The sequence below is a fragment of the Pyrus communis genome, chromosome 1 (genome assembly GCF_041283825.1).
Source record: "Pyrus communis isolate YQ-2024b chromosome 1, ASM4128382v1, whole genome shotgun sequence".
Classification (NCBI taxonomy): Eukaryota; Viridiplantae; Streptophyta; class Magnoliopsida; order Rosales; family Rosaceae; genus Pyrus; species Pyrus communis.
Window position 1 is genome coordinate 11073252 of NC_142565.1, and position 24908 is coordinate 11098159.

General features: G+C 37.7%; 3 protein-coding genes across 6 annotated transcripts; 2 read left to right on the forward strand and 1 right to left on the reverse strand.

Moving 5' to 3' along the window:
* Window positions 1-383: 383 nt before the first annotated feature.
* LOC137720365 (C-terminal binding protein AN) lies at window positions 384-5338 on the forward strand. Its single transcript, XM_068459425.2, has 7 exons — window positions 384-1448; window positions 2216-2384; window positions 2482-2612; window positions 3321-4112; window positions 4237-4284; window positions 4416-4529; window positions 4914-5338. The coding sequence occupies exons 1-7, from the start codon at window positions 837-839 to the stop codon at window positions 4983-4985; spliced, it is 1938 nt and encodes a 645-aa protein (XP_068315526.2). The 5' UTR covers window positions 384-836; the 3' UTR covers window positions 4986-5338.
* A 4096-nt stretch (window positions 5339-9434) lies between these two features.
* LOC137721461 (protein REVEILLE 3) lies at window positions 9435-14320 on the forward strand. Of its 4 annotated transcripts, none has more exons than XM_068460558.2 (9): window positions 9435-9939; window positions 10963-11020; window positions 11674-11797; window positions 11881-12057; window positions 12180-12308; window positions 12735-12844; window positions 13002-13061; window positions 13748-13864; window positions 13943-14320. In XM_068460558.2, the coding sequence occupies exons 1-8, from the start codon at window positions 9647-9649 to the stop codon at window positions 13853-13855; spliced, it is 1059 nt and encodes a 352-aa protein (XP_068316659.2). In that variant the 5' UTR covers window positions 9435-9646; the 3' UTR covers window positions 13856-13864; window positions 13943-14320. The 4 variants fall into 4 exon arrangements, with proteins under 4 accessions (XP_068316659.2, XP_068316658.2, XP_088553270.1 ...); XM_068460557.2 differs by having other exon boundaries at window positions 9440-9939; window positions 12729-12844; XM_088697144.1 differs by having other exon boundaries at window positions 9441-9939; window positions 11887-12057.
* A 622-nt stretch (window positions 14321-14942) lies between these two features.
* On the reverse strand, window positions 14943-22191 carry LOC137721460 (chorismate synthase). The gene is made up of 10 exons (XM_068460556.2): window positions 21102-22191; window positions 20873-20971; window positions 20520-20719; window positions 19511-19704; window positions 19182-19287; window positions 18750-19054; window positions 17969-18394; window positions 17399-17477; window positions 15649-17283; window positions 14943-15273 (listed from the first exon to the last, which is right to left on the reverse strand). The coding sequence occupies exons 1-10, from the start codon at window positions 21167-21169 to the stop codon at window positions 15110-15112; spliced, it is 3276 nt and encodes a 1091-aa protein (XP_068316657.2). The 5' UTR covers window positions 21170-22191; the 3' UTR covers window positions 14943-15109.
* Between the last annotated feature and the right edge of the window lie 2717 nt (window positions 22192-24908).

A 24908-nucleotide genomic window follows, 5' to 3' on the forward strand; every position in this document is an offset into this window, starting at 1 on the left:
TTTTTTTCTTTTGGCGAAGATAAATGATTTCTTTCGGCAAAGAGAAATGAGGAATAGTTATATTTAGAGAGTCGTGCTGATAACGTATTCTAAATAGGTCAAAGTTAGGGAGATAACATTTACTAGTCACAGGAGCAAAGCAGGTGTAAATATTACATTGTAACTATAGCATAAGAGGATGACAAATAAAGGAGGTAGGAATAGATAATGATGTTATTGATCTTTTCTTTCTTTCTCTTTTCTATATCTGTTGATAACAATCGGAGTGTTCTATTTATAAAGTAACTCCGTATTATTACATGTTGAAAATTTACAACACACATTTTGAAAAATGATCTCCTTCATTTCAAGTCCATATATCAACACTGCCAATATTTTCATCCATCTGCCAATATTTTACAAATTTAATCTACATGAGTATTGAAAAAATCTATCAAAATTTTCAATATCACTGTGGGCAATCAACCCACCAGCATTTTCAACAAAATCAAATTAGTCAAAGCCATACGGGTATATTTTTATGGTGATGCTGACCGTGGTACGTCAAAGATGCTAGATCCTCTTCCCGATTAAAGGGAACAAAAAAATACAAAACAAAAACTGGGGACATGAAGGTAATTATGTAAAATGAGAGGGGCCACGTGGTGAGTTGACAGAGCGGCAGAGCCGAAGAGGACTGGCTAGCTAGAGCCTTGAGGCGCGCAATGGATCTCATCAGCATGGACACTTGAAGCTCTCAACTCTCCGGCGAATCAATGGGAGCCCTTGCTCGCCTTAACCCCCAGAAATGCCCAAAATTACAAGCGTAAAACCCTAACCCACCGCCGCCACAAAGCATGAGAGCAAGCACCGGTCACAGATCCCCTGCAACAATGCCCCGCCGTAACAGCCCTGCGGCTTCACCCTCGTCGCTCCCCTTGGTCGTCACTCTCAATTGCATCGATGACTTCGGCATGGAGCAGGACTCCTTGTCCGGCGTCGCCGCTGTCGAGCACGTGCCGCTCAGTCGCCTCGCCGAAGGCAAGATCGAGTCGGCCTCCGCCGTGCTCCTCCAGTCCCTCGCGTACCTCCCACGGGCCGCCCAGCGCCGCCTCCGCCCCTACCAGCTCATCCTCTGCCTCGGTTCCTCCGACCGCGCAGTCGATTCGGCCTTGGCCGCCGACCTCGGGATCCGGCTTGTCCACGTGGACGTGTCGCGTGCCGAGGAGATTGCCGACACGGTTATGGCCCTCTTCCTCGGATTGCTCCGCCGGACGCACATGCTCTCCCGCCACACGCTCTCCGCTTCGGGATGGCTCGGCTCGATCCAGCCGCTGTGCCGTGGGATGAGACGGTGTCGAGGCTTGGTTTTGGGGATTGTCGGCAGATCTGCGTCGGCTAGGTCTCTGGCTACAAGGAGCTTGGCCTTCAAAATGAACGTTCTCTATTTCGATGTTCAAGACGTAGAGGTACTGATTCGATCATATTTAGTTCTCCGAACTCATATTCAGCTAAATTATACTAAAAGATCTGATGTTTAGTAGCTCGAAATGTGCATCATTTTGAAGTTAGTGAATTCACTTTTAAGTTTTAACATTTGAGTAGCTGAAATATTTGACCTTTAAATGTGCTTTTTATTGTTCATATTGATATTGCTGAGACAATGCGCCTCTTTTTATGTTTACCGAAGCTTGTTATGATGGAAATGTGGTAAAGTTTGTGTTTTCGGTCCTAATCTATGTTCGGAGCCTAAAATGTAGTATAGTTTATTATGAATCTGATAGCGGGAAAAAAGAGAGTAGATTCAATTCATTTTGATGTTTGAAGTTAAGTTGTGGTTCGTTAATATTTTCTTTTGGGATTGGATATGGGTATGTTTTATTGAAGCAGAATGCATTACTTATCAAGAAATTGTGGACCTTCAGTTTTTTACTTATCTAATTATCTATTGGGGTGGTGGGTACACGATGATGTTTTAGTTGCGAAGTACTGCTTACAAGTATCCTAATGCTTATATGAATTCTGAAAACTATTGTTTTTAGTTTCTTCAAATACTTTGCACTTGAAACTTCTTTTGGAAATAAACTTGTTTTTGCCACTTCTATTGATGGAAATTGACTCAATATTGCCATTGCATATTTTCTAGTTTGGAACTGCCTTTTGCGTCTCATATTTGATTCTTCTGGTTCAATTTATTGTGTGCTGTATGAACGTTTTGCCCGATACAATATCTCAGGTGAATGGAAAAGTGAGCAGGTCTCCTGTAAGCTTTCCTTCTGCTGCGAGAAGAATGGATACACTTAATGATTTACTGGCTGCGAGTGACCTCATTTCATTGCACTGTGCTCTGACAAATGAAACAGTTCAGATTCTAAATGCTGAATGCTTACAGCATGTAAAGCCTGGTACATTAATCTTCATCTTGGTGCCCGTTTAAGGAAATTTTGGGATTCCTTGTATGTTATATTAGCGTGGAATGATTTTATAAGTGTTGTTGTGCAGGAGCATTTCTGGTCAACACAGGGAGCTGTCAACTATTGGACGATTGTTCTGTGAAACAGCTTTTGATTGACGGAACCTTAGCTGGCTGTGCTTTAGATGGCGCTGAAGGGCCACAATGGATGGAAGCATGGGTATGCTAATTCTTTGTGGGATATTGACTTGTTAACATAGGCTGTGCGACTGTGTCAATTTCTGGCAAATACTTGTGCTTGAGTGTTGCAGCATGCTTTGCAATATACCCAGTTAGTCTAGTCCCCTTTTTGCTTCATTTCAGGACTTGTCTCCTGCTTTCTTGCTGTATTAATAGCTTTGGACTTGCTCATAAATAGCTTGGGAGCCTTAAACGATGTGTAGATCATATTTTTTCTTTTTCTTTTTTTGCAAACTGTATGCACTAATATGCAAAGTATGTGTTTTCATTCTAGCCTTGTACTATACCCGTCTTCTCATTGATTCCCCCCTTGCCTAATTCAATTTTTTTTCTTCATTTCTTATCAGTCTTACATCCTTAATATCTGAATTAGTGGACGTAGATTGTGCTTTGTGGAGTAAAAAAATGCACCTGCATTGTTAACATTAATTATCTTTGAACTATCACATGGCTCTATAACCTTTTGTATGAAACCCCATGGTATTTATGGTGCTGTTTACATGTGGTAATCTAACTTAACAGGCATGAGAGGCGGAAGGGAATGTAAATTTTACCTGCTTCTGGATGATTGCATATTCTTAGTATTTTTCTTCTTTATTTCTACCCACATATGAATGATGCACATCTGGAGCATTTAAATTCGATATACCAGGTTGATGCTAAGATACATATCATGGGTTTACTTCAGGTGAAGGAGATGCCCAACGTGTTGATACTTCCGCACAGTGCAGATTATAGTGAAGAAGTATGGTTGGAGATAAGGGAGAAAGCTATCTCCATATTGCAGACATTCTTTTTTGACGGGATTGTTCCAAAAGATTCTGTATCTGAAGAGGAGAATGAAAGTGAGTTAGGTGATGAAAATGAAGAGTCGGATAAGCTGGACAGAGAAAATAACTTGCAGCTATCCGTTATTGAGCAACCAACTGAAGTCATTCATTCAAGTCCAGAAAGCTCTCAGAATAAAGAAGCTATTCAATCCAAGGAGTCTCCTAGCCAGCACCAAAGTTCAGGTTTATCTCAAAGTGCCACTCGACCTGATGGAAGACGAGGCAGATCAGGTAAGAAAGCCAAAAAGAGGCACGCACACCAAAAATCCCGGCATATATCAGATGATCCTTCACGAGAAAAAGAAAGTACCTCGCAGCGGGAAGAAGATACAGCTATGAGTGGAACTGATCAAGCGTTAAGTTCCAGTTCTCGGTTTGCCTCCCCAGAGGACTCAAGAAGTAGGAAAACTCAAATAGAATCAATGCAAGAATTGCCTTCCCACCATCTTCAAAAATCTATTAAGAGGCTCAGTGGAAAGCCTGGTGAGCTGTTGAAGGATGGGTATGTTGTCGCTTTGTATGCAAGAGATCGTCCTGCCCTCCATGTCTCAAGGCAAAGAGTTAAAGGTGGCGGTTGGTTCCTAGATACCATGTCAAATGTAACAAAAAGAGATCCTGCAGCTCAGTTTCTCATTGTTATCAGAAGCAAGGTTAGCATGCAAGAACTTATCTCTTCCCTTGGACCTAAACTGCAGCCTATTATTCAATCCATCCTGGCTGCTGTGTTAATTGTAATCTGTTAGCTGATATGAAATTATCGGTTCCTTCTTATAGGACACAATTGGTTTGCGATCTTTTGCTGCTGGCGGAAAGTTATTGCAGGTAATATTACTTTATCAATTATTACTCTTGGAAGTCTAAATTTGGACGAGTATAAAAATTGATCTCAAAAGCTGACTACCTGACTATTTAAGTTCTTGGGATTAAAATCAACGTCTACCTTAACATTGCAGATAAATAGAAAAATGGAGTTTGTATTTGCCAGTCACAGTTTCGATGTCTGGGAGAGTTGGATGTTGGAAGGTACTCTGGAGGAATGTAAACTGGTTAACTGTAGAAATCCTTTGGTAAGTTCCTTTACTTTATGTAGTTGTATCTGCTTTCATGTATTTTAAACTGAAATTTTGACGCTAGCGGACCGTGGACTGGTAGTTCAATAACCATAGGTGATTAAGTTGTCTTGAACGAACATAACCCCCACTACCAAGAAGAATTTAAGATAAAACCTCTCCTGTGTAAATCTGTGGTCTCCCGAGTCTACTAATTTAAACGATTATGTGCTTTCTTTATAATTTAAACGATATAACAAAATGTTGCCTCTCCTTTTCCAGATGTAATTCTCAGCCCAAAAAATCCTTGAAGTGCTAAATTGTGAATTTCATGAACTGTAATTGTTGTTGCCAATTTAATCCTGCTCACCGTTCGAATGTTCGGTTGTTACAAAACTGTAGGCTGTTTTGGATGTAAGCATCGAGATTCTGGCCACCATAGGGGAAGACGGGGTTACACGTTGGCTTGATTAGACTGCGACGAGCAAGAATACTAAGAATCCTAACATTTTTATTCTGATTTTTTCCTCTTTCTGAGGTTTGTATCATTTTAAAACAGCTTGAGAGTTGTAAAGCGTTCTTTTTCTTATCATTTTTGGTTCATCTACACTTCCCTTTTTCGGGTTTTTCGTCGCATAATGTTATCAACTGGTAGAAGATTTGTGTTGTGGGTTATTCAGCCTCCAGATATTAGGTGCGTGTATTGTGTAATGTACAAGTGATATCCTTTGGTTTGTTCCAAGTGATGGCGGTTGTAACTCATCCATCAAGGAAGTTTCATTCGGAGTGTTGTTTTGCGATTGATGAATCTTATTGTTTCTCTATCATCCGGAGTGTTATTTTTATTCTGTTTGAATACGTGCTCGAATTCATTCGAGACGCGAGCAAAACTCGGTATTTTGATCATAGATTAGAAATTTCTGTTGTCCTTTCAGTCAGTTTAATTTGCGACGAAAACCAATCAAACTTTGAGTACAGAGAGAGGAACTCATTGCTCTACAAGTTCTTGGTGATCTTACCAAACTCGAATTAAACACAAGTTATCCGTAATGTTGTTGTTACTGAATTTGGCAACGCGAATTGGTGGGGAGAAATGCAAACAACAGAATTTAAATGGATTTGCTTGCAAATATGGTAATCAATTGCTAACCACTAGTGTGGTTAACGTTTGATTTGATAATTAAGTCATTAAACTAATCGGGTTTGCTGTTTTAGTCCGGATTCTTGGACTTTAGTCTGCCAAAAGGAGTGGGCAACATCTTGATTAACATTTCTGTCAAGACGGTGCTAGAAGGAAACTCTAGAGCTTTCCCTCCATATCTTTTTCTTTTGGGGAATATTATATATTATATTTGAGGGGCACACAAGACATCATCTCAGCCCTGGCCGTTTGGTAATTTTATTTTCGTATTTTGGAAGTCCAATCACACCTGTAGCAATAATACTATTATTATGAATATTATCGCGGCAGATATTATTAACATCTCAAAAATCTATTATAACGAATTCATTTATTATTGAAACTAAATGAAAAAAACAAAAATAACACTCTTAACACTAGCAAAATAAGATGAGTAATAACAGTTTCTTTTTTTTTTTTTTTTTTTTGTTATCGAATGATGTGGATTATTAACATGCCGCCGACTTTTTTTCAAATGCTAATAAGAATTTCTATTATTATTTCGTTACCAAACACTCTTAACGCTAGCAAAATAAGATGAGTAATAACAGTTTCTTTTTTTTTTTTTTTTTTTTTTTGTTATCGAATGATGTGGATTATTAACATGCCGCCGACTTTTTTTCAAATGCTAATAAGAATTTCTATTATTATTTCGTTACCAAATTATATGACAAGGCGAGTGAAGACTACTGCCCGACTCGTCATGTTTAGTACCGATGAAGGTGCCCAACTTTTCATTTGGAGCAAGGTGTTTGAGAAAGTAGCTCGAAGGAGGGTTGGAGCCTTGGAGGTATCTCCGTTGCATGTTGATGTAGATAAGTTACAAATAAGTATTTGTGTATGGAAACAAAAACTATGTTTCTACATTTGGGGTTATGGGTTGCAAAAGGTGATCTTTCTATGAAGTTACGAGAGATTTATCCTTTTTTAAATGACATTGTACAACCAAAGCCTAAACAAAAGAATGGATTAAAATAAAAACACAAACATCCTACTTTTCCAATATTTAAAAAAAAAAAAAAAAAAAAAAAAGACGAGCTGACGGTTTCATCACGACAATCCATCATTTCATAGTCGGAAAGAGTTATAGACACATTTCAACCTCTCTCTTACCATCATTTGATTGTGTAAATCCTAAGTAGAAATAAATTAGGAAACCTTTGGGATTTAGAGGATCTTTCCTATTAAACTTTGTATTACTTGAAGAGCAAGTTTCTCTCCTCCTTATTACTATAAATAAAGGCACAAGGTATGGAGAATAACACATAAAATTCCTCAGGCCCTTTTTTCCATCTCTCCCTCTATGTCGTGTACCTTCTCCCTCCATTCTCTAAACCATTTTTAGTGCCAGAAAGATTCGCAGAGACATTTTAACCTCCCCTTAGCCACCATTGTGTGACTCACCAGCGTCAGGAATCGAACTTGAATTTCCTGTGTGGAATACCAGTCTAAAATTCGTCCCCAATCACTGGGCCACCTCATAGTGGTTTACTTTTCCAAATACTTGATTATTATTATTATCTATATATAAAGCCAATGGAAAAAGGAATAGTGATTTTGATGTCATCAAGTTTCAACAAAAAGATTTGGACAAAAATACCCCCAAGACAAAAAATTTCAAAGGCATCCCAAAATAATGCAGGGGAATTTTCGTCATTTTAATAGTGTTTTTTTAATAATTAATTTTTTGGTGCTGTATTTTTATTTTAAATAATTAGTACCTCACAATAGATTAGCAATAATGTGATTCAATTTCTCTATTTTTAAACACGTTCAAAACATTTTAAGAGGCATATAATGCTGGTTATAACAAAGGTATTTCGCACGCAGATAATAATGTGATTAAATAAGTTGTCAAATGATTTTTTTTTAACAAACGATATTATCTACACTAAGGGAGAGGGGGTGGTCTTAGCCTTACAATGGACTAGCAATAATGTGATTCAATCAGTTGTTTATTAAATATTATTTTCTCTAATTTTAAACACGTTTAAAATATCTTAAGAGACGTGTAATGCTGATTACAAAAAAAGTCTTTCGCACACGGATAATAGTGTGATTAAATTAATTGTCAAATGATTGTTTTTTTTTTTTAACAAACGATATTATCTAAGTTAAGGAGGAGGGGGTGGGCTTAGCCTCACAATGGGCTAGCAATAATGTGATTCAATCAATTGTTTATTAAATATTATTTTCTTTATTCTTAATGTAAATTCTATAGGGATCGGTTTTATTATGTGAATTCAGTTGCTTTAATTGGTTTATGAGGGGTTTCTTCTAACATGATCTAAAATTATTCATTTACTTCAAATATTTGACTTTCCTTTTGTCAATTTACGTAGCACGTCGTGATTTAAAAAATGTATTATGCACGTGCTTGAGCACATACATAAAGACTAGTAAATAATTATGCATGTGCATGAAGGCTAATAAATAATAATGACAAAGTTAGATAGTGTTGTGCGACCTAAATGAAATCAGCCTTCACGGGTATACGACTACAGTGGTCTGTAATTATGTAACGTTATTTGTAAGTTTTCTTTTAAAATTCTTTGTCAAAAACCTGGGGAATTTTTCAAAGCGACAGCATTGGCACTTGCCACTTGCCACGTGCCAGTGCCACTCCCCGCAAGCCCAGCACATAGTATGATACCATATCTGTGTGTCGCCACGTGTGCGGTCAAACCCAAGTAGCCAAGCAGGTAATATTTTTAGTGTCCCTACCTACATCAACAAATACAATATTCATATATATCATAACTCATTATTTTGCACAAAGATCCTCTTATAATCTTTCTCACCAAAGCCACCTAATTAAGTAATTCGGATCCTTAAATTTGATTCAACGACTAAAGTTATTAATCTTTAAAAGGAGTTCCTATTTTTAGTCTTTGGATCAAATTTCAAGGATCCGGATCACTTGATTATGTGACTTTGATGGAAGAGATTAGGAGAGAATCTCTTTCCCATTATTTTTTATCAAACAATAAATTTATTAAATTAAATATTAAATTAGAGACTCGATAGAATTTTAATTCACGCCGTAGTGTAAAGGACTACTTTTCTCAATCACTGTGATAGATGATCAATTGCTACCATAACTCATTATTTCAATGGAGTTGGTTTTTTTTTTTTTTTTTTTTAATTTGAAGGTAGTGATTTTAGTACTTTGGTTTTACATTTTTTTATGTTAATTACTCAAAATTACAAGAAGAATGAGAAGTGCGCAAAAAATAATAAGAAAATTAATATCATTTAAAAAATAATTTTATTAAAACACGTATATTAATAAAAAAAGTTATTTTACTTTATATTTAAAACAAACTCAAGAACGTTAATTGATAAATACTAATTATTTTTTAATATTTACATTTACAAACAATAGAATAATTATACTTTTATTTATAAAAAAAAATAGGACCGAAGGTTTTAAAGGGTGGTGTTCACTTCAACTTTGCTAAACCCATATTTGCTTAATCTTTTAGTTTTTAGTAACTTATTGAGATAAAAAATCGCGAAGCGTATCTTACAAAAAAAAAATACGGGATTTTTTGATATGGGTTCAAAGTAACTAAAAATTTGATCTATTTCAAAAATTAAAAATTACTAAAAATTAGACATATTTCAAAAAATGACCTATAAAATTGGATCTATTTCAAATTTTTCCAAAAGATATTAAGTTCGTACATAAAATGCATGTTGAGAAGCTGGTAACATTATAAATAGCGGTATAAATAAGTATAGGACCAAAATGTCCCAAGGGCGGCTACATTTCTAGGCCACACTTCATTTCCTGCCAAAAGCTAAAAACCCAAATCAAAGGGCAAACCAAACCAACAAAAATCACCAGAAAATTCAAAGAAAATTTTCAGTTTTCTGTGGTTTATTTACAAACTTGATAGCGTTCAGTACTTGGATTTGATAATTTGAGCTTTCAGCTTTTAGCTTATAGCTTATGCTGTCTCTGAATCCAAACCCAGCTCAAGGTTTCTACTTATTCGATCCCATGATTACCAATATGGGCCTTCCGGGTCTCAATACTATGCCGCCGCCGACAACTGGTGGTGCTTCAGCTACGGCGGCGACCAGTACGACTGCTGCCTGCACGTCTTCGTCCGCGCCCGCAAACGCCGCGTCGATGTCGGCGGATGATCAGAGCAAGAAAATCCGGAAGCCGTATACGATTACCAAGTCGAGAGAGAGCTGGACGGAGCAGGAGCACGACAAGTTTCTCGAAGCTCTTCAGCTGTAAGGAGTTCAATTTTGTGTTAGTAGTATTGTTTCTTTGGTTTCTGTTCGGTTGCTGGGAAAATTGGGGACAGGGTGTGGAAAATAGATGAAAAGGCAGTTTCTTTTTTAATTTTTTTAAAAATAAGAATGAAATGGAAAAGCTTTTCTTTCAGTTTGCATAAACGAAGATTTGGAATTGAGATGGTGATTTTTGTTCTGTAATGGATTATTGCATTTCCTATTAACCAAGAAGAGAATTGGAGCTTATTGAAGGTCCTTCGGTTTTCGGATTTTTTCTACCAGTAATTTTAGATAATTTGATGGATTTTATTTGTGAATTTGTGCTAATTAGATTAATTTTACTAAGTTGGAGCTAAAATTTTGTCCCAAGGATGAGCCTTTTCGGGCTTGTGTTAGTGGGCGAGATTGGCGTTCGAGTGTAAGCAAATGAGACTTTGTATTGTCAAAGAGTGTTGTTTTGGACACCAGGATGTATTCAAAATGCAAATCTCGCCCAAGTTGATCTAGTTGTTTGGATTAGTTCATCCAAATGGTGGAATATTTATGTTGTGCAAGTTGATAATCTCTGAATTTGATGATTTCTAAATCCCAATTTGGGATTTACTATTAGATTTTGTTCTTGATATCAAATTTTTGTTAATAGGTTTTTTTAGGTATTCATTACATAGTTTGGTATCCAATAAAAATATGATAAAGGAGAGGTACCAGGTTGTACTAATATAGGACAGACGTTTGTAATTTTTATTTCTTTTTTTCTTTGTGATTTGTTGAGTAGAAGGCCATGCTTTAGTAGTTTTGAGTGGAATGTCTTGATAAGTTGTTTTATCTATTTAGTTTCTCTTCTTTTCATGGTGAAGATGTATTAATGTTTCTTGAGACTACGTGAGGTATCTGGTATTTTTAACTCAATATATATGTTTGTGTTAGTGTAATGTAGATGTAAGCTTTGCGGTTTTAATTCACATGAGTTGTTCCTCCACGTTTAAGCATTCTTATGTTTGTTCGCTTGGGTTAACTCAGGTTTGATCGTGACTGGAAGAAGATTGAAGCATTTATTGGCTCAAAAACGGTTATTCAGGTGACTACTTATTATAGTCAAATTTATCATGTATTTGCAGATAGCAAAAAACAAAAATGTAGGATGAATATAATATGCTTAAATTTTTTTTTTTTTTGCTTTAATATTTATATAATTACTTGGAGAGTGATGTTAGATGGTTTTGGTTGTCTTTAAGTATATGGTGAAGGAATTGTAACTTGTAAGTAATTTCTTGTGGGTACTTAGAAGGATCTCTAACATTTTTGTAGGTTCTGTAAATTTCTTTTTGTTGTGTTTTTGGTTGATTGAAGATAGAGAAACTGACTGTCCTTTGAATTTGTGGATAGTGAACTGATATGGAGAATTTTTATGTTCACAAATTTTCAGATTACATATAAAACAACATCCTCTAGTGATGTGTTTGTATTCCGATCTCACTTTTTCAAGCATAGTTTCATGTTATCGAAAAAATAATTAAAATGAAGGAAGTGAATATCTTGGACAAGGTGACAGAGAAATACATGCCCCTGCAGGGTTTATGCTTCTTTCCTTATAGAATTTAAGTACCATCTGAGAAATCTTTTCTTAGTAAGCCCTGTATCTACTTCGTCTTGTCGTATTTCTTTTTGCTCCATTTCAATGCGTATGTGTCATGTTGTCATTGTACTCATGGCAAATGATATTCCTTTCAGATACGAAGTCATGCACAGAAGTACTTTTTGAAGGTTCAGAAGAAAGGGACAAGTGAACATGTACCTCCACCTCGGCCAAAGAGGAAAGCGACTCATCCATACCCACAAAAGGCTCCAAAAAGTGGTCAGCATAGTCAACCATTGTTTTCCTGTCAATGCTTCTTATGGTTATCATAGAATTCTTGTTCATAAGGTAATCTCTGGCAGCTGCAGTTGTATCTCAAGTAGCTGGGCCGTTTCAGTCCTCATCTCACTTGCTTGAACATGGATATGTTTACCAGCCAGATTCCTCATTTGTGCTTGGAACTCCAGTTGACGCTGCAACTTTATCTTCTTGGAGTTATAACTCTGTGCCACCAGTCAACGTGTCGCAAACAATTAAAGGTTTCATATTTTTCTGCCTGCCTTAGTGATTTAATCTTGATCGATTTGACCATAATAATAAGTTGTTCTCCCTATCTTGTTAAGATACAATTTTTTATATTTTTTATTATGCTTTTTCTTAGACGAAGGAAGGTTATCTGGGCCAACTGTTACACATAACTCTTGCTACAGTAGTAGCAATGAAAGCAACCCGACAAATTGGAAAGTGAGTGAGACAGTTGATCGAGTAGATCCTGGCCAGCCACACAGAGGTAAATTTCTCTCTCAGATTTTTAATGCCTCCCTTCATGTGCTTGAGTTATGATCTTCTTATCATGTTAAAATCATAAGAGCTGCTTAAGGAGGTGATATTGAAGTCTAGCCTTTGAGTTCTACATTATCTCCTTGACCTTCTTCATATAGTTTGGCAAATTTTGGGTTTTTTTCCCCCCCTATCACCAGAAAGGATGGAGGATAATCTATGTTTTATCACTGTAGTAGCTCTCTGTTGTCCATGGGATGCTTTTAGGTGCCCGGTACTGTATACTGGTCTATGATCTCCTCCTTAGGAGTTGAAGATGTTGCTTGCATGCAACTTATAATTGCATGTAGATTCTCCTCGGTATTGCAATGTTTATATGCGTTTATGACATTTTTTTAAGTTCTGTTGGTATTAACTGTAGTTCTTGTAGTTGCAGTTTTGCCAGATTTTGCTCAGGTGTATAAATTTATCGGAAGTGTATTTGACCCCGGTGCAGTTGGTCATTTGGAGAGACTGAGACAATTGGACCCCATAAATTTCGAAACAGTAAGTCAATTTTGACTGTTTGTAACCTTCTTTTTTATTTATTTATTTGGCCATTCATATCATCAAAAGGGTTCAGAATTATACCCCCGTGAATTTACCAGAAGTGTCTTGCTCTTACTGCTAAGTTTACTGAAGGGTTCTATTTGGTTCTTCCCAGGCACTTTTGTTGATGCGGAACCTCTCCATTAATTTGACAAGTCCCGAGTTTCAGGATCATGTAAGTGTTCACCTTCTCAACGTCAGCATGTCTTTCTTGACTGCAGTATGGGTGCCTTAGTCTAATTGTTTGCACAAAGAATCAATATTATAAATTTCTATCTTGACGGTTCAAAACTTTGCCGATATCTTAGGAACATAATGTTCACACCTTGTGTTTGGCAGTTGATAAACTGAAATTTCATTTTTGAATTAAGACACCTAACGGTCTCTCTCATTAAGGTAATAATTGACTACTTATTAATGGAGCTCCGGAGTGTGAGGACCAGATATGTCTCTGATGAGAGACGAAGCAGTTGTCGAAGAATGTCTTGTGCACAGAAGTTCTGTAGTTAGAAATTTGAAATTTATTGATAGCCGATCTAACAATATGCTGGACCTTGATGCTTTCTTTGCAATTGAGCTGTTCTGTTGTATCCCCTCTCATCATTGGCAGCGGTGACTGTTACGTCCATTTTGTTGCACGAGAAGTTTTAAGAATGCATGCTCTTTCTATCTGAAAAGTTCTTTAGTGTTTAACTTGGAATGAATCTCTCTAAGCCTTGCTTGTGTCTGTGAGCCTTCTAGGACAGGTCGTGCCTTTCACTCTTCGGTATTTGTGTCGTTTCTAGCTTTGTGCTAGCTCAGCTCTGACTAAATTATATGATGATGTTATTTGCATATTAACAGTTCTCTTTATATACACAGAGAAAGCTAATTACATCATATGCTGTGGGCTCCAACAAAACTAAATCGGACAGCAATTGCAACTTCTCTCGCATCGGTAAATCAGAGAATGCCATCCTATCTGCTTGAGAGACGAAGGTAAAATGGAACTTATCAACTCCTAAATATTTACAGCGAATATCTAGCCGTTGCTGACTCTTTAACTGTGGATTTCAGGGCGGAGCGTTGAACACGACCAAGTTCACCAACAGTTATTGTGCAGAGTGGCTTTGTACATATGTAGAATACGCGGTTTTGAATACATGTAGCTTGTGAGGACCAAACCCAGTTTTGTGTGCATACCATACCTTTGAGTTTCGTCGTGAAGGAATGTGGGATGATACAGTCAACTCCAACGTCCTTCCGAAGGCCGTCTTGTATAGAATTTCGGGGGGATTATCGTTGACTCTGGACTGTATGCCGTTGTAATAATTGTTTTTGGTTTTTACGTAACTGGAATAAAAGTAGGACCTCAAAACGGTGACAAACAAGAGAAACCTGCTACTGTATGTGGTCTCCCCGTCTCCGTCTTAAACACTGAACATTCTGCAGAAAGTTCTTACCTCTAGTCTGTTCGACGTTCAGCCTTCTCCGGTTAAGTCTGGCTGTTTACAGCTTTACGGTTAAGTCTGGCTGTTTACAGCTCAATAAAGGGCCATGCTTATTGAACGAGGATCCTCTCTGGATCTTCTTTATGAGGATTTTGGAAATCCTCTAATCATATTCGTTTATCATATATGTTGTGATCAGTTATCGTCATGTACTGTTTATATTTAATTTTAAATAAAAAGATTTACAATGATTTTTGATCACATGATATACGATAAACGAATGTGATTAGAGAATTTTCAAGATCCTCACTTTGTGAGATCCCGGAGAGGATCCTCATTCATTTATATTTTGTGTATGTGCTATTGATGCAGTCTGAACTTAGATTATTTCGCTTTCTGACGAGATGAACGTTGTTTTGTGTAAGCAAGCAGCACTTCTGCTAGTATTATAAACGTGTTAGATAAATTTTCTTTAAGTGCTTCTTGAAGGTGCTTTTCCGTAAAGTGCTTTTACAATCTACAACAATTTAGCCTGCCCAGAAATTTAATTATTTTCTTTAGTGGCATATGTCACCCTTTTGCTCTTCCTTGTGGCTTTCAGAAATCAAATAAGAACATGAGAAACAAAGGGTCAAGAAAAATCCATTAATTACACCACCTACCCTCAACACATCCATTTCAAAGAAGCAATATCAAACACATCGCCCGTCCGTTGAGTTGCACATATCATCCAAGAGGACTCTGAAATCTGAATACATTGAAAATACACCGAGTTTCGAGACATCCGAGTGACCTACCTATACCCGAAACCCATGTCCAGTTTGTGTCCGTACGTCCCTTGAGTGTGTCCGCTACCAGCAAACTGGTGAATCTGTTTCGGGTTTGACCTTAGTTCCATCTCAATGAGCCTTTGATGTGCCTCTGGATGGTGGTTGCTTCCACCGGCAACGTCAGCAGCTGAATTAAAAGGAAGTCAGTATACCACATGAAATTTCCAACATTACAACATAAGGATCAGCCAAATTTTTAAGGTAGAAGATGTCAATTCGATGTTAAACTACAGAGACTCAAAAGCAAGAAAGAAAGAAAGAAAGAAAGAAATTAAGCAATTTTTGGAAGTTCAAGAAAGTTGAATATCAAAGAGCTCCAAATATTGCCGGCAACAACTTTGGGAGATTTAATCACTCGAGTTATTGCTAGGAAAAAAAAAAAAAAAAAAAAAAGTAAAGGTGCGAGAAGCCACTACATGAACGCATTAAAAACAGAATATCATGCAGACACAATGAAATCAACCAAAGTCATTAACAACAGATGCACAGAGAAGTGCCTTACCGGGCGATGGCATTCCATGACCACCAAAGTTGGGCTGCCGGGGACCAAAAGGGAAACCTTGCATTGGGTTCAATTCTTGCATAAAAGCCTGACTGTTTGAATGAGCAGGTGGAGGTGCACCACGATTGGGATGAGGAGGCTGGGGTGGAGAACTGGATAATCCTTGTAGCAGGTGAGGCGGAGGAAAGTTGCCTTGCATATGCATCTGTTGCATCATAGGGTGATGGGTGTGACCATCAAACCCAGATTGACCAGTGTTGGGATGATAGAAAGGTGGACGAAGCATATTTGATTGAAATTGATGATTTGGTGGAGGATCGCTTCGCATAATGCCTTCTCGCCCCATAAAATTAATCTGAGAGTTGATGTTGCCAGGACGAGAGTCTAAAGGGTGGAATGGGGGACCCACATGATTCAATGGAGGATGATGGAGCTGTTGAGAAGATGGTTGCACATTAAGGTTCTGATATGGAATATCAGGCTCTGTCACATCATAAGGACCACGAAGAAAAGGAGGAGGAACTTCTTGGCTTCCCATTCTTCTTTCATCTTTAAAGCCAGAATTCATAGCTGCCAACTTTTCAACAATGTCCACATAGGTGTTTGGGGAGGAGAACAATTTGCTTTTCATTTGACTTCGAGAAGACATAGAACTTTGTATGTTCAACGGTTCGCTGGCTGCAATCAAGCTATCCTCCTCAGGAAGTCGAAAATCAGGATGCCCCTCAAAAACCCCAATCTTAGAACCCAAGTCGGTTCGAACCTGTGATGAACCTACTTCAATATGAGGATTATTGAGACCTAGCCACGGCTCTTCGATCGTATCTGATTTTGTTTGCTTCCTCCTATTTGCTGTTGAGTCACTACTACTATGACTAGTTGAGTTGGGTCCAATTTGAATTGCAGGAGGAATTAGACTGTTATCTGTCACAGGAAAAGGCACCCCATGAGGCTCCATAGGATCTACTCTTGCAGACCCCATTGGGCCCCTCTTAACAGAAACTGGTGCTCCAACTGTTTGCAACTCTTTCATAAAAGTAGTTCCAAACAGTATTTCAAGGGTCAGGTTCTTCCCTGCAATAGAAACATTTTCAGCAATTTCCTTTTTTGAACTGTGAACTGCGGTGCCAATAGTCGCTCCTTCAGTGTCATGTAATTTTTCAGAATACGTTGTTTCTTGATTATAGGATGGTTCCATATCACTCACACTTGTTCCCTTCTGCAAGAGTGAAAGTAGGTGATGGGATGCATTATTATCAACATTAGCTTTCAGCTGCTCAGGCTTTCCACCAGCCCCAGGAGGACTCCACTTTTGAACAGGGGGCTGCAAGGTCGGAACATTTTCACTAATACCAGACAGAATCGATTGTTCAAGGTCTTCACATGTAAGGACTGTCGAAACTGCCTCTGGTTTAATACTTTTGGAAAAATCCTCAGAGTTACTAACTGTAGGAGATACTACATCTGATTTCATAACCCTGTCTGCAGGTTCAGAGGTTTGAGAAGAAAAACTAGGAAAACTGTGATCAAGTATCTTCCCATCAGAAATGCCGGATCCACCTTTTTCACCACCAACGATCAATGAAAGTAAGTCATTTTGCCTTCCAGATGAGAAATCATCACTAGGTTTCCTTTCTGCAGTAAGATAGAACCATTTAAAACTTGAATGTACATTTCCAGTTCCAAATACAAACAATTTAAGTTGGAAAGCACTTTAAACTTTAACTCCAAGATATCAACAGCTGCAGACCTTCATGAAACCAACGAGCAAACTTGGAAGAATGGGCAGTATCAGAGCTCTGTGTCTCATCATCTTTCATATCTTGATGCTGTAGAAGCACAAAAGAAATAAATGAGATTCATAATTCAAGCTAATGACTTTTTTTCATTTAAATGAGAAGAAAAACACACATTTGAAACATATAAACCATGAATTGCAGTTAAAATTGATTTTAGGGGGAAATATGCAGATGGGTGCTTCAGATTAAAGCTGAAGCAAAGACATTTGTTTTCACACTGATATTGGACCACAACATAGAACGCCAAAATGTAAAATTTATTTTGCTAAAGTGTAATTTTAATGGACCCTATCAGCAGGTCTTATAGCATATAGTAATAGCAAGCCCTATGCTTGCACAGATGCAAGAAGCCAAGATAGATTCTGGGACAGGGGAGTTCGGTCACTTTATGATTGTATCATTATAAAATTTAGAATGAACCAAGACCTTGGGGAACTTGAACTGTCCTGAGTAATAACCTTTGCAAGAACTTATCGAAAACCTGTATATAGGAAAAGAAAGACATTGGACGCCACAGTTACCTCAGTGATATTAGAGGAGCCAACTACATTTAATGCTACAGCATTGGTAAAGAACTTTTCCAGTATCGATGCAGAAGGACCTTGATTGGATTCGCCAACAATCTTAGTCCCCATCACCTTCTCAGTATTGAGGCCAATTACTTCACTATTTCTGGAGGCTTCTAGAGCTTGTGATGTATTAGCTATGTTATAGAGTTGACTCTCAATGCCAATTATCTTATTCAAGGCACCTTGAGGTGGTGACGGATTTCGATTCTTCTCACTCATGCTATCAACTGAGGCATGAGTACTTGCACTTCCATGTTGTTGCTTGCTCAAGATCATTTGTTCAGTTGATTGTTTCTCCACTTGGTTATCCAAAGTCCCACTTAAAACAGGTTTACTTTTGGCATGTAAGATATTTTCCTCAAGTTCAAAATTCCCAACCTATCAAAAAGCACAAAAGATATATTCTATTAATAGCAGAAAGCAAATGATAGAGGAAGATTCAAGCTTGGGTTGGCACTACTACATGGTACTTTGGTAGCAGCGTAAACTATAAGGTGCACAGATCAGAAAAACCAAATCACAAAACATTGACAAAGTTTCAATTATTAACCCAACATCACAAACAAGTGAATACAAATTTCTTCACATGAAAAACCAGCCTTCTGCAAACATAATGTCTTAGCACTTCAAGCAAGATTGTTATCATTTTAATTCAATAAATTAGGAGTTCCAATAATTATAATCCTTGAATTCAGCATCTTCATCAACGATTATGGAAATGAAATATGGTTACCTCAACTTCATGGGAATGGCTTAAGGATTTTGGTCCAAGATTTCTCTCCAAAACGGTGGTAGCAAAACCTGGGGGTACAAGAGGTCTGGGTGCAGCAGTTTGCAAGAGTAAACTAGATTTTTCAGAATCAGTACTTGAAGCTCGGGGTATGAGACGCTCCTCTACTTCACTGCTTCTATGTCTCCTCCCATCTTTGGAATCATCCACCAGTGTGGCAAAGTCAAAATCACCTTTATTCTTCTCTGGCTTCAGTTTCTGCTCTTGAAGTGCTTTGTGCTGTTCTTTCCTCATCAATTCAAATGATGCTGGCAGGAAATCCAACAAATTTCAAACTTGGATTTAACTGAGCAGAACTATACTGACCCAAACTAGATACAAATGAAAGAAAAATAAACGATAGAAAGAAAAAGTAAAAATCACTTTCTCAAGTACCTCTTCTCTTTCTTTCCTCTTCTGCTCTTTCCTCACTTGTCAACTCAGAAGAACCAAACGTTTCATCATCAAATGATTCAGTATCCCTCCGCGAGTGAGGTGCTGCCTACAAGTTATAAGATAAGAGGAAAGATATAATTAGGATGCTTTATATTCACATTATACTATTCTTCGAGATACAGAAAATATCTTATCAAAAAGAAAAAGAGAATAAAATTATGCTGCTCCATTTAAAGGTGGTGGATACTTAAACCCACTACTGCAGGCATTAAGCTTCAGAAAATTGTTTACATAAACATGTCAATGCCACAACTAAGATCAAGGTATACCTTGTAAGGACGGGGAGGGTGGTATGGCTCATTGGTTCTATTCAACTGGTATGGTTCGTTAGGTCGAACTTTTGGTGCTGATACCCCTGCAGTAAACCCAGCTGGTCTAGGAAAGGAACCACTTCCGAGTAGTCCATCATGCTCAGGAACCTGCCATGGCCGCCGAGACTGGTTCCCAAAATGCCTTCCTGAATCTGATATTGAACAGGACAGAATGTACAATACGTCAGAGATTAGTTTATCTACAGAGAGTACAGCAGGGTTGGAATTAAGATAATATTGTCACAGAAATGAGCCTAACATAGAATGAGGACAAAAAGTATTTCAATCAGAGATTAATTTCTTGATAGTTTCAAGACAGGAAATGAACAATGGTAGGATTTTAACAATCACCTACAAGGGCACCAGTCACCAATTCTAATTCTATATGCTAATCAATGCTTTTTAGTGGTCGATCCTTCAATATCCCCACAACAAATATCAGCTTGTCCACAAAGTAAGTCTCAGATTAAACTTCAAGGGCTTTCCTAAACAGCATAATTTGGACATCCCTAAAAGCATAATCTGACATCCGCAAAAGCATAATCTGGACATCCCTCACAATCCCTAACTACTTTCATATCACCCAATCAATATATCTTTTCCTCCTGCTAATGTTAACTGTTAAGCATAACCAATCTTAGCCCAGTCCTTTGGAAAATTGAAATGTAATTTCCATTGTTTGGTCAACGATGAGAGAGTGGCTGGAGGTCTGGGTAAAGGCTAAACAATTCATAAGTTTCTTCTGTCAAATAACTACAAATCCAATAGATGCAAAGAAGATGAAGGGCGAAAGTCCTACTTAATACTTACTTATGGAAGACTCTACTGGAATCCCTATAAAGATCGCTGCCAGCCTCTACAACAGGAACTAACAATCATATGAAGCTTTTTTCTGAAACATGCATATTCAACTACATGTGCCTTTGTACAGAGAAAACCATATCAATATGATTAACTAAAACCTCACCAGAATCCTTATCAGATTGCGAGTCACTATCCTTGTCACTCCGTCCAGTTGAACGACTTTCCCACCTTCCATGGATTGGCCGTGAATAACCAGCTACATCCCCTCTAGTAGGTGGAGATGGACCATACTCGTTTCGCCTGAAACTATGAGCTGACAAACCACTAGTTCTCTGTCGATCTTTGAAAGCATCCTCGAATTCACTGATTTGAAAAGGGAAACAAAAAGGAAAATATCAAACATAATGAACAAGGCCTAACATGGTAGATGAGTAAAAACAACCATCTAAATCGAACTACCTTCTGCGACAGAAGCTATAAATACAACAATCAGACCATTCAAAATAGGAATCTAACCTTAATATTGACTGGTCGAACCCGCTTGGTAGTTTCTTGCAAGTATCTAATTCACTAAACGACAGTAGGAATTCTCTCGTATATGATATTTTCGACTTCCTGGGTCATTGGAGGAAGAGATTTGTTACAGTTCACCAATAGCAAAGCAATGAAATATGCATGAATATGTACACACAACAGAAACTATATCTACTAGTAAAAGCAAAAATGCCAAAAACAAATCCATTACTTTTGCATTTCGTGATTCGTTTCGGTAAGATGATCTGGTGAGCGTGGTTCTTCGTTCTCTAAGCTCATTTTGAAAACGCCCGATGCAAACAGTGTATCTGAACTACGACCTAATCAACGTAACCTCTCAACCATAAGAAAACAACCACTCTTCAATTCAATAGTCACTACACCAAGCTCAAAAGGCAAAGCCCAGAAACCATAGCAGCATTCCAAATCAACACAAGAACTTCCTACCTCCACAGAAAGCTTTAATTCAATAATCCATTATTCGCCGAACTGGTACACCAATTCTAACCCGAAGAGTCAATTCGATACAGAAAGTTATACAATTCAGAGCAAGAAAATCAATAACCCCAGCTCACCCATCATATATTACCATATCCAAAAATCGAATTTCGCAACTCCCCAGCAATACAAAATCAGCAAAAAAAGTCTAGCCCACTACGGTACTACCACTAGAACCCTAAAAACAAAGAAAATCCATTCTCTGGTCCATCCAGCTCAATCTACAGCAAAATACCCAATACACCAAATATTTCAAAAACCCACCCAAAACTCTCCCTAATCAAAATTTGTCTAATCCAAACACCAAAGCACACATGCATACAAGTATGATCAACTTTTTCTGAAAATCAAAACTCGAGTATCGTGTAAATTTCAAGAAAAATTCATCAAAACATCCTAAAAAGTTGGGTGAAACGCCTCCGGAATAAGCATCGAACGGGACGACAGGCCTAGGGTTCTATTTTTAAATATTTTTATCTAGATCTTCCAAAAACTAAGGTATTCTCGAACGGAGGACCTACAGCCTACGGGGATCCAAATGAAAAGAGAGAGAGAGAGAGAGAGAGAGAGATTGACTGGAATTTGGGGGTTTGATCTTCTCTGCCGTGTTCTTTCAATCGGGATGTTTAGAGAGAGAGAGAGAATTAGCGAGAGGATTTGCAGAGCGCGAGCGAGTTGTTTAGAGAGAGGGACAAAGACAACCTTCACATCGCTGAAGGAGAAATAATAAATTTTCAAAAATAATGAGCGACGCCTCACGCGCTTCTTTGGCTCGTGGCCGCGGTCTCTCCTTTGATGCGAGTGAACAATTTGTAACCGATTGATACGTAGACAAGTTGCTTAACAAAATAACATATAGTCGAGGTAGCTGCTGGTAAGATTTTTGTGGCACTAGCGGTATCAGATGCTGTTTTCGGCGGTCATAGATTAGGGATGTAAGTTTTAACTTTTGCTTATTTAATTGGACTTGATTTTTATGTATTTGTTTCTCCCAATGTATTTGGATTATTTTATCTTCTTATGTGTTGGCATGTTATCTTCTTTCAAAGTAATGAAATTTACTTTTCAAACCAAAAATAAACATAGTCGAAGCATTATAATTGTAAAAAATAAAATAGAGGTATTAAAATATCTTTATGAATCTTTTCGATCCCTAAAGACGTAAACTCGTGACAAAATTATCAGCTCAACTAATCTCTTCCTCTTTTTTTTTTTTTTTTTTTTTTTAAATAATACATTATAATTGTCAAAAAAGCTAAAGTACTTGTAGTAAAAAAAAGGTGACCTATTTAAAATCTAATAACAAGTCATAACATATTTTAAATAAAAATATACGATCATCAAGTTTACTCAAAGCTCAAGATTGGCTCGTTTAGGGAAAAAATCTAACATTTTGTTTAAGCTCACCTCCTTTCACTTATAAAAGGGTCCGAACGAGCTCAAATTAAGTCAAATTCAAACTATATCAGCCAAAAGTGAGCCATTCAAATTAAAGTTGGGCAAAAATGTCACATCCCGGTCCGGGGTGGATCACTTCCTAGACCCGCTCCACCATCGTAGCACGATATTGTCCGCTTGGGCTTACCATTCCCTCACGGTTTTGTTTTTTGGAAACTCACCGTAGCACGATTTTGTTTTTTGGAAACTCACGAGCAACTTCCTAATGGGTCACCCATCATGGGATTGCTCTAGCCCCCTTCTCGCTTAACTTCTGCTCTAGCCCCCTTCTCGCTTAACTTCGGAGTTCCTACGGAACCCGAAGCCAGAGAGCTCCCAAAAGGCCTCGTGTTAGATAGGGATGAGAATATACATATAAGGATCACTCCCCTGAGCGATGTGGGATGTCACAATCCACCCCCCTTAGGGCCCCGACGTCCTCGTCGGCACACACGCAGCTAGGGTTAGGCTCTGATACCAAATTGTCACATCCCGGCCGGGGGCGGATCACTCCCCGGGCACGCTCCACCACCGTAGCACGATATTGTTCGTTTTAGGCTTACCATTCCCTCACGGTTTTGTTTTTGGGAACTCACGAGCAACTTCCCAGTGGGTCACTCATCATGGGATTGCTCTAGCCCCCTTCTCGCTTAACTTCGGAGTTCCTATGGAATCCGAAGCCAGTGAGCTCCCAAAAAGTCTTGTGCTAGGTAGAGATGTGAATATATATTTAAGGATCACTCCCCTAGACGATGTGGGATGTCACAAAAAAACTGGCCGAATCGATTAAATTAACCAACTAAAATCGATAAATGTTGGTTTGGTTTTAGGTCATACTGCAATTAGTTTAATTTAGATCAGTCTACCTTCTATGGACAATTCTACCTTAGTTGTTTTCACCAATAAAATCTTTGATTAAAAAAATATTTAAATATTTTACACATGCCTTAGCCTAAGTGACACCATTGTCCATTCAAACCAAAAATCGACTGAATTAAATAATGTATTTCACTAAATTAATAATCCTATTAACTTTTGAAACAGACGTTAGTGTTAAGTCTAATTTGATACGTGTAAGAAGTTTAGCAACCAATTGTGAGATATAATGCTATACTTTGTAATCTTATAGAGCATGTGGATGTCTAATTAAGCTAAGTGTGAGCTCTAGTTTTCATTTCAGATGTCCTCCGTTGTTGTCGGCCCTGCTATTGGCAAGAGCGGCTGCAGTCGGACTGTTTGGTACTCTATTTGAATTTAACTTTTTAAACTCAAGAGTAATTTTCAAGTTTTATACTTTACAAACTTATTTAGTAGAACTATTTTCAAAAACTGAATTCAAGACTAACTACAAAATATACTCTATTATCTAAAAACATAAAAAATAAGTTTTTAGAGTTTTTAAATTTAAACTCACACATTTCTTTTCCTTCCCTCTCTCTCTTCTTCTTTCTCTCTCCTTTTTTTTTTACCTTTTTCGTCTCTCCTTCAATCCGCTTTTTTCATTCTCTGGGTTCTTTCTCTCACTCCTCTTCCTCTCTATCTCGTCTGATCCTCTCTCTTTTTTCTCTTTCCTTCAATCATCTCTTACTTTCTTCCCTCCTCTCTCATCTGTCTCCCTCTCCTACGACCCCCTCTTTTTAAATCTTTTTGTCTAGTTTAAGTCGTAAGATTTAAAAATTTTAAATCGCAAACCAATCAAGTTTTTGAGTCTTAAAGAAAATTGTTTTCAAGAGATGTTTTTAAGAAATGTTTTGAGAAATGATAAAAAATTTCAAATAGGATACCAAACAGGCCCTTATATTTCTGTTGTTTTTTATTTCTCCTTTCCCATATTTTCTTTTTCAATAAGCCCAACCTCGTTTCTCCGATATACCCATTTTCTTGCAGGTGATTCCACCATCTTGAATTCCATGGGCAGATCGTCTTTTTTCTCTAACATCTTCACCATTTGGTTTCATTATTTTTCCACAAATTCTCAATCTAATTTGCCTACCATTTCTTGCGACTTTTCACATTTAAACGAGAGGGAGTGTAGACTGTAGAGCTTTGACTTGGGTCTTCACATTACCACCCTTGTTGAACT

Excerpts from the sequence above, each read along its gene's own strand:
- LOC137720365 (XM_068459425.2), top strand. The coding sequence starts at position 837 with ATGAGAGCAAGCACCGGTCACAGATCCCCTGCAACAATGCCCCGCCGT. Across the intron at positions 1,449-2,215 it reads TCGATGTTCAAGACGTAGAG|GTGAATGGAAAAGTGAGCAG; the intron begins GTACTGATTCGA and ends ACAATATCTCAG. Across the intron at positions 2,613-3,320 it reads CACAATGGATGGAAGCATGG|GTGAAGGAGATGCCCAACGT; the intron begins GTATGCTAATTC and ends GGTTTACTTCAG.
- LOC137721461 (XM_068460557.2), top strand. The coding sequence starts at position 9,647 with ATGCTGTCTCTGAATCCAAACCCAGCTCAAGGTTTCTACTTATTCGAT. Across the intron at positions 11,021-11,673 it reads GCTCAAAAACGGTTATTCAG|ATACGAAGTCATGCACAGAA; the intron begins GTGACTACTTAT and ends TATTCCTTTCAG. Across the intron at positions 12,845-13,001 it reads ACCCCATAAATTTCGAAACA|GCACTTTTGTTGATGCGGAA; the intron begins GTAAGTCAATTT and ends GGTTCTTCCCAG.
- LOC137721460 (XM_068460556.2), bottom strand. The coding sequence starts at position 21,169 with ATGAGCTTAGAGAACGAAGAACCACGCTCACCAGATCATCTTACCGAA. Across the intron at positions 20,972-21,101 it reads ACGAATCACGAAATGCAAAA|GAAGTCGAAAATATCATATA; the intron begins GTAATGGATTTG and ends CCAATGACCCAG. Across the intron at positions 20,720-20,872 it reads TTCGACCAGTCAATATTAAG|TGAATTCGAGGATGCTTTCA; the intron begins GTTAGATTCCTA and ends TTTTCAAATCAG.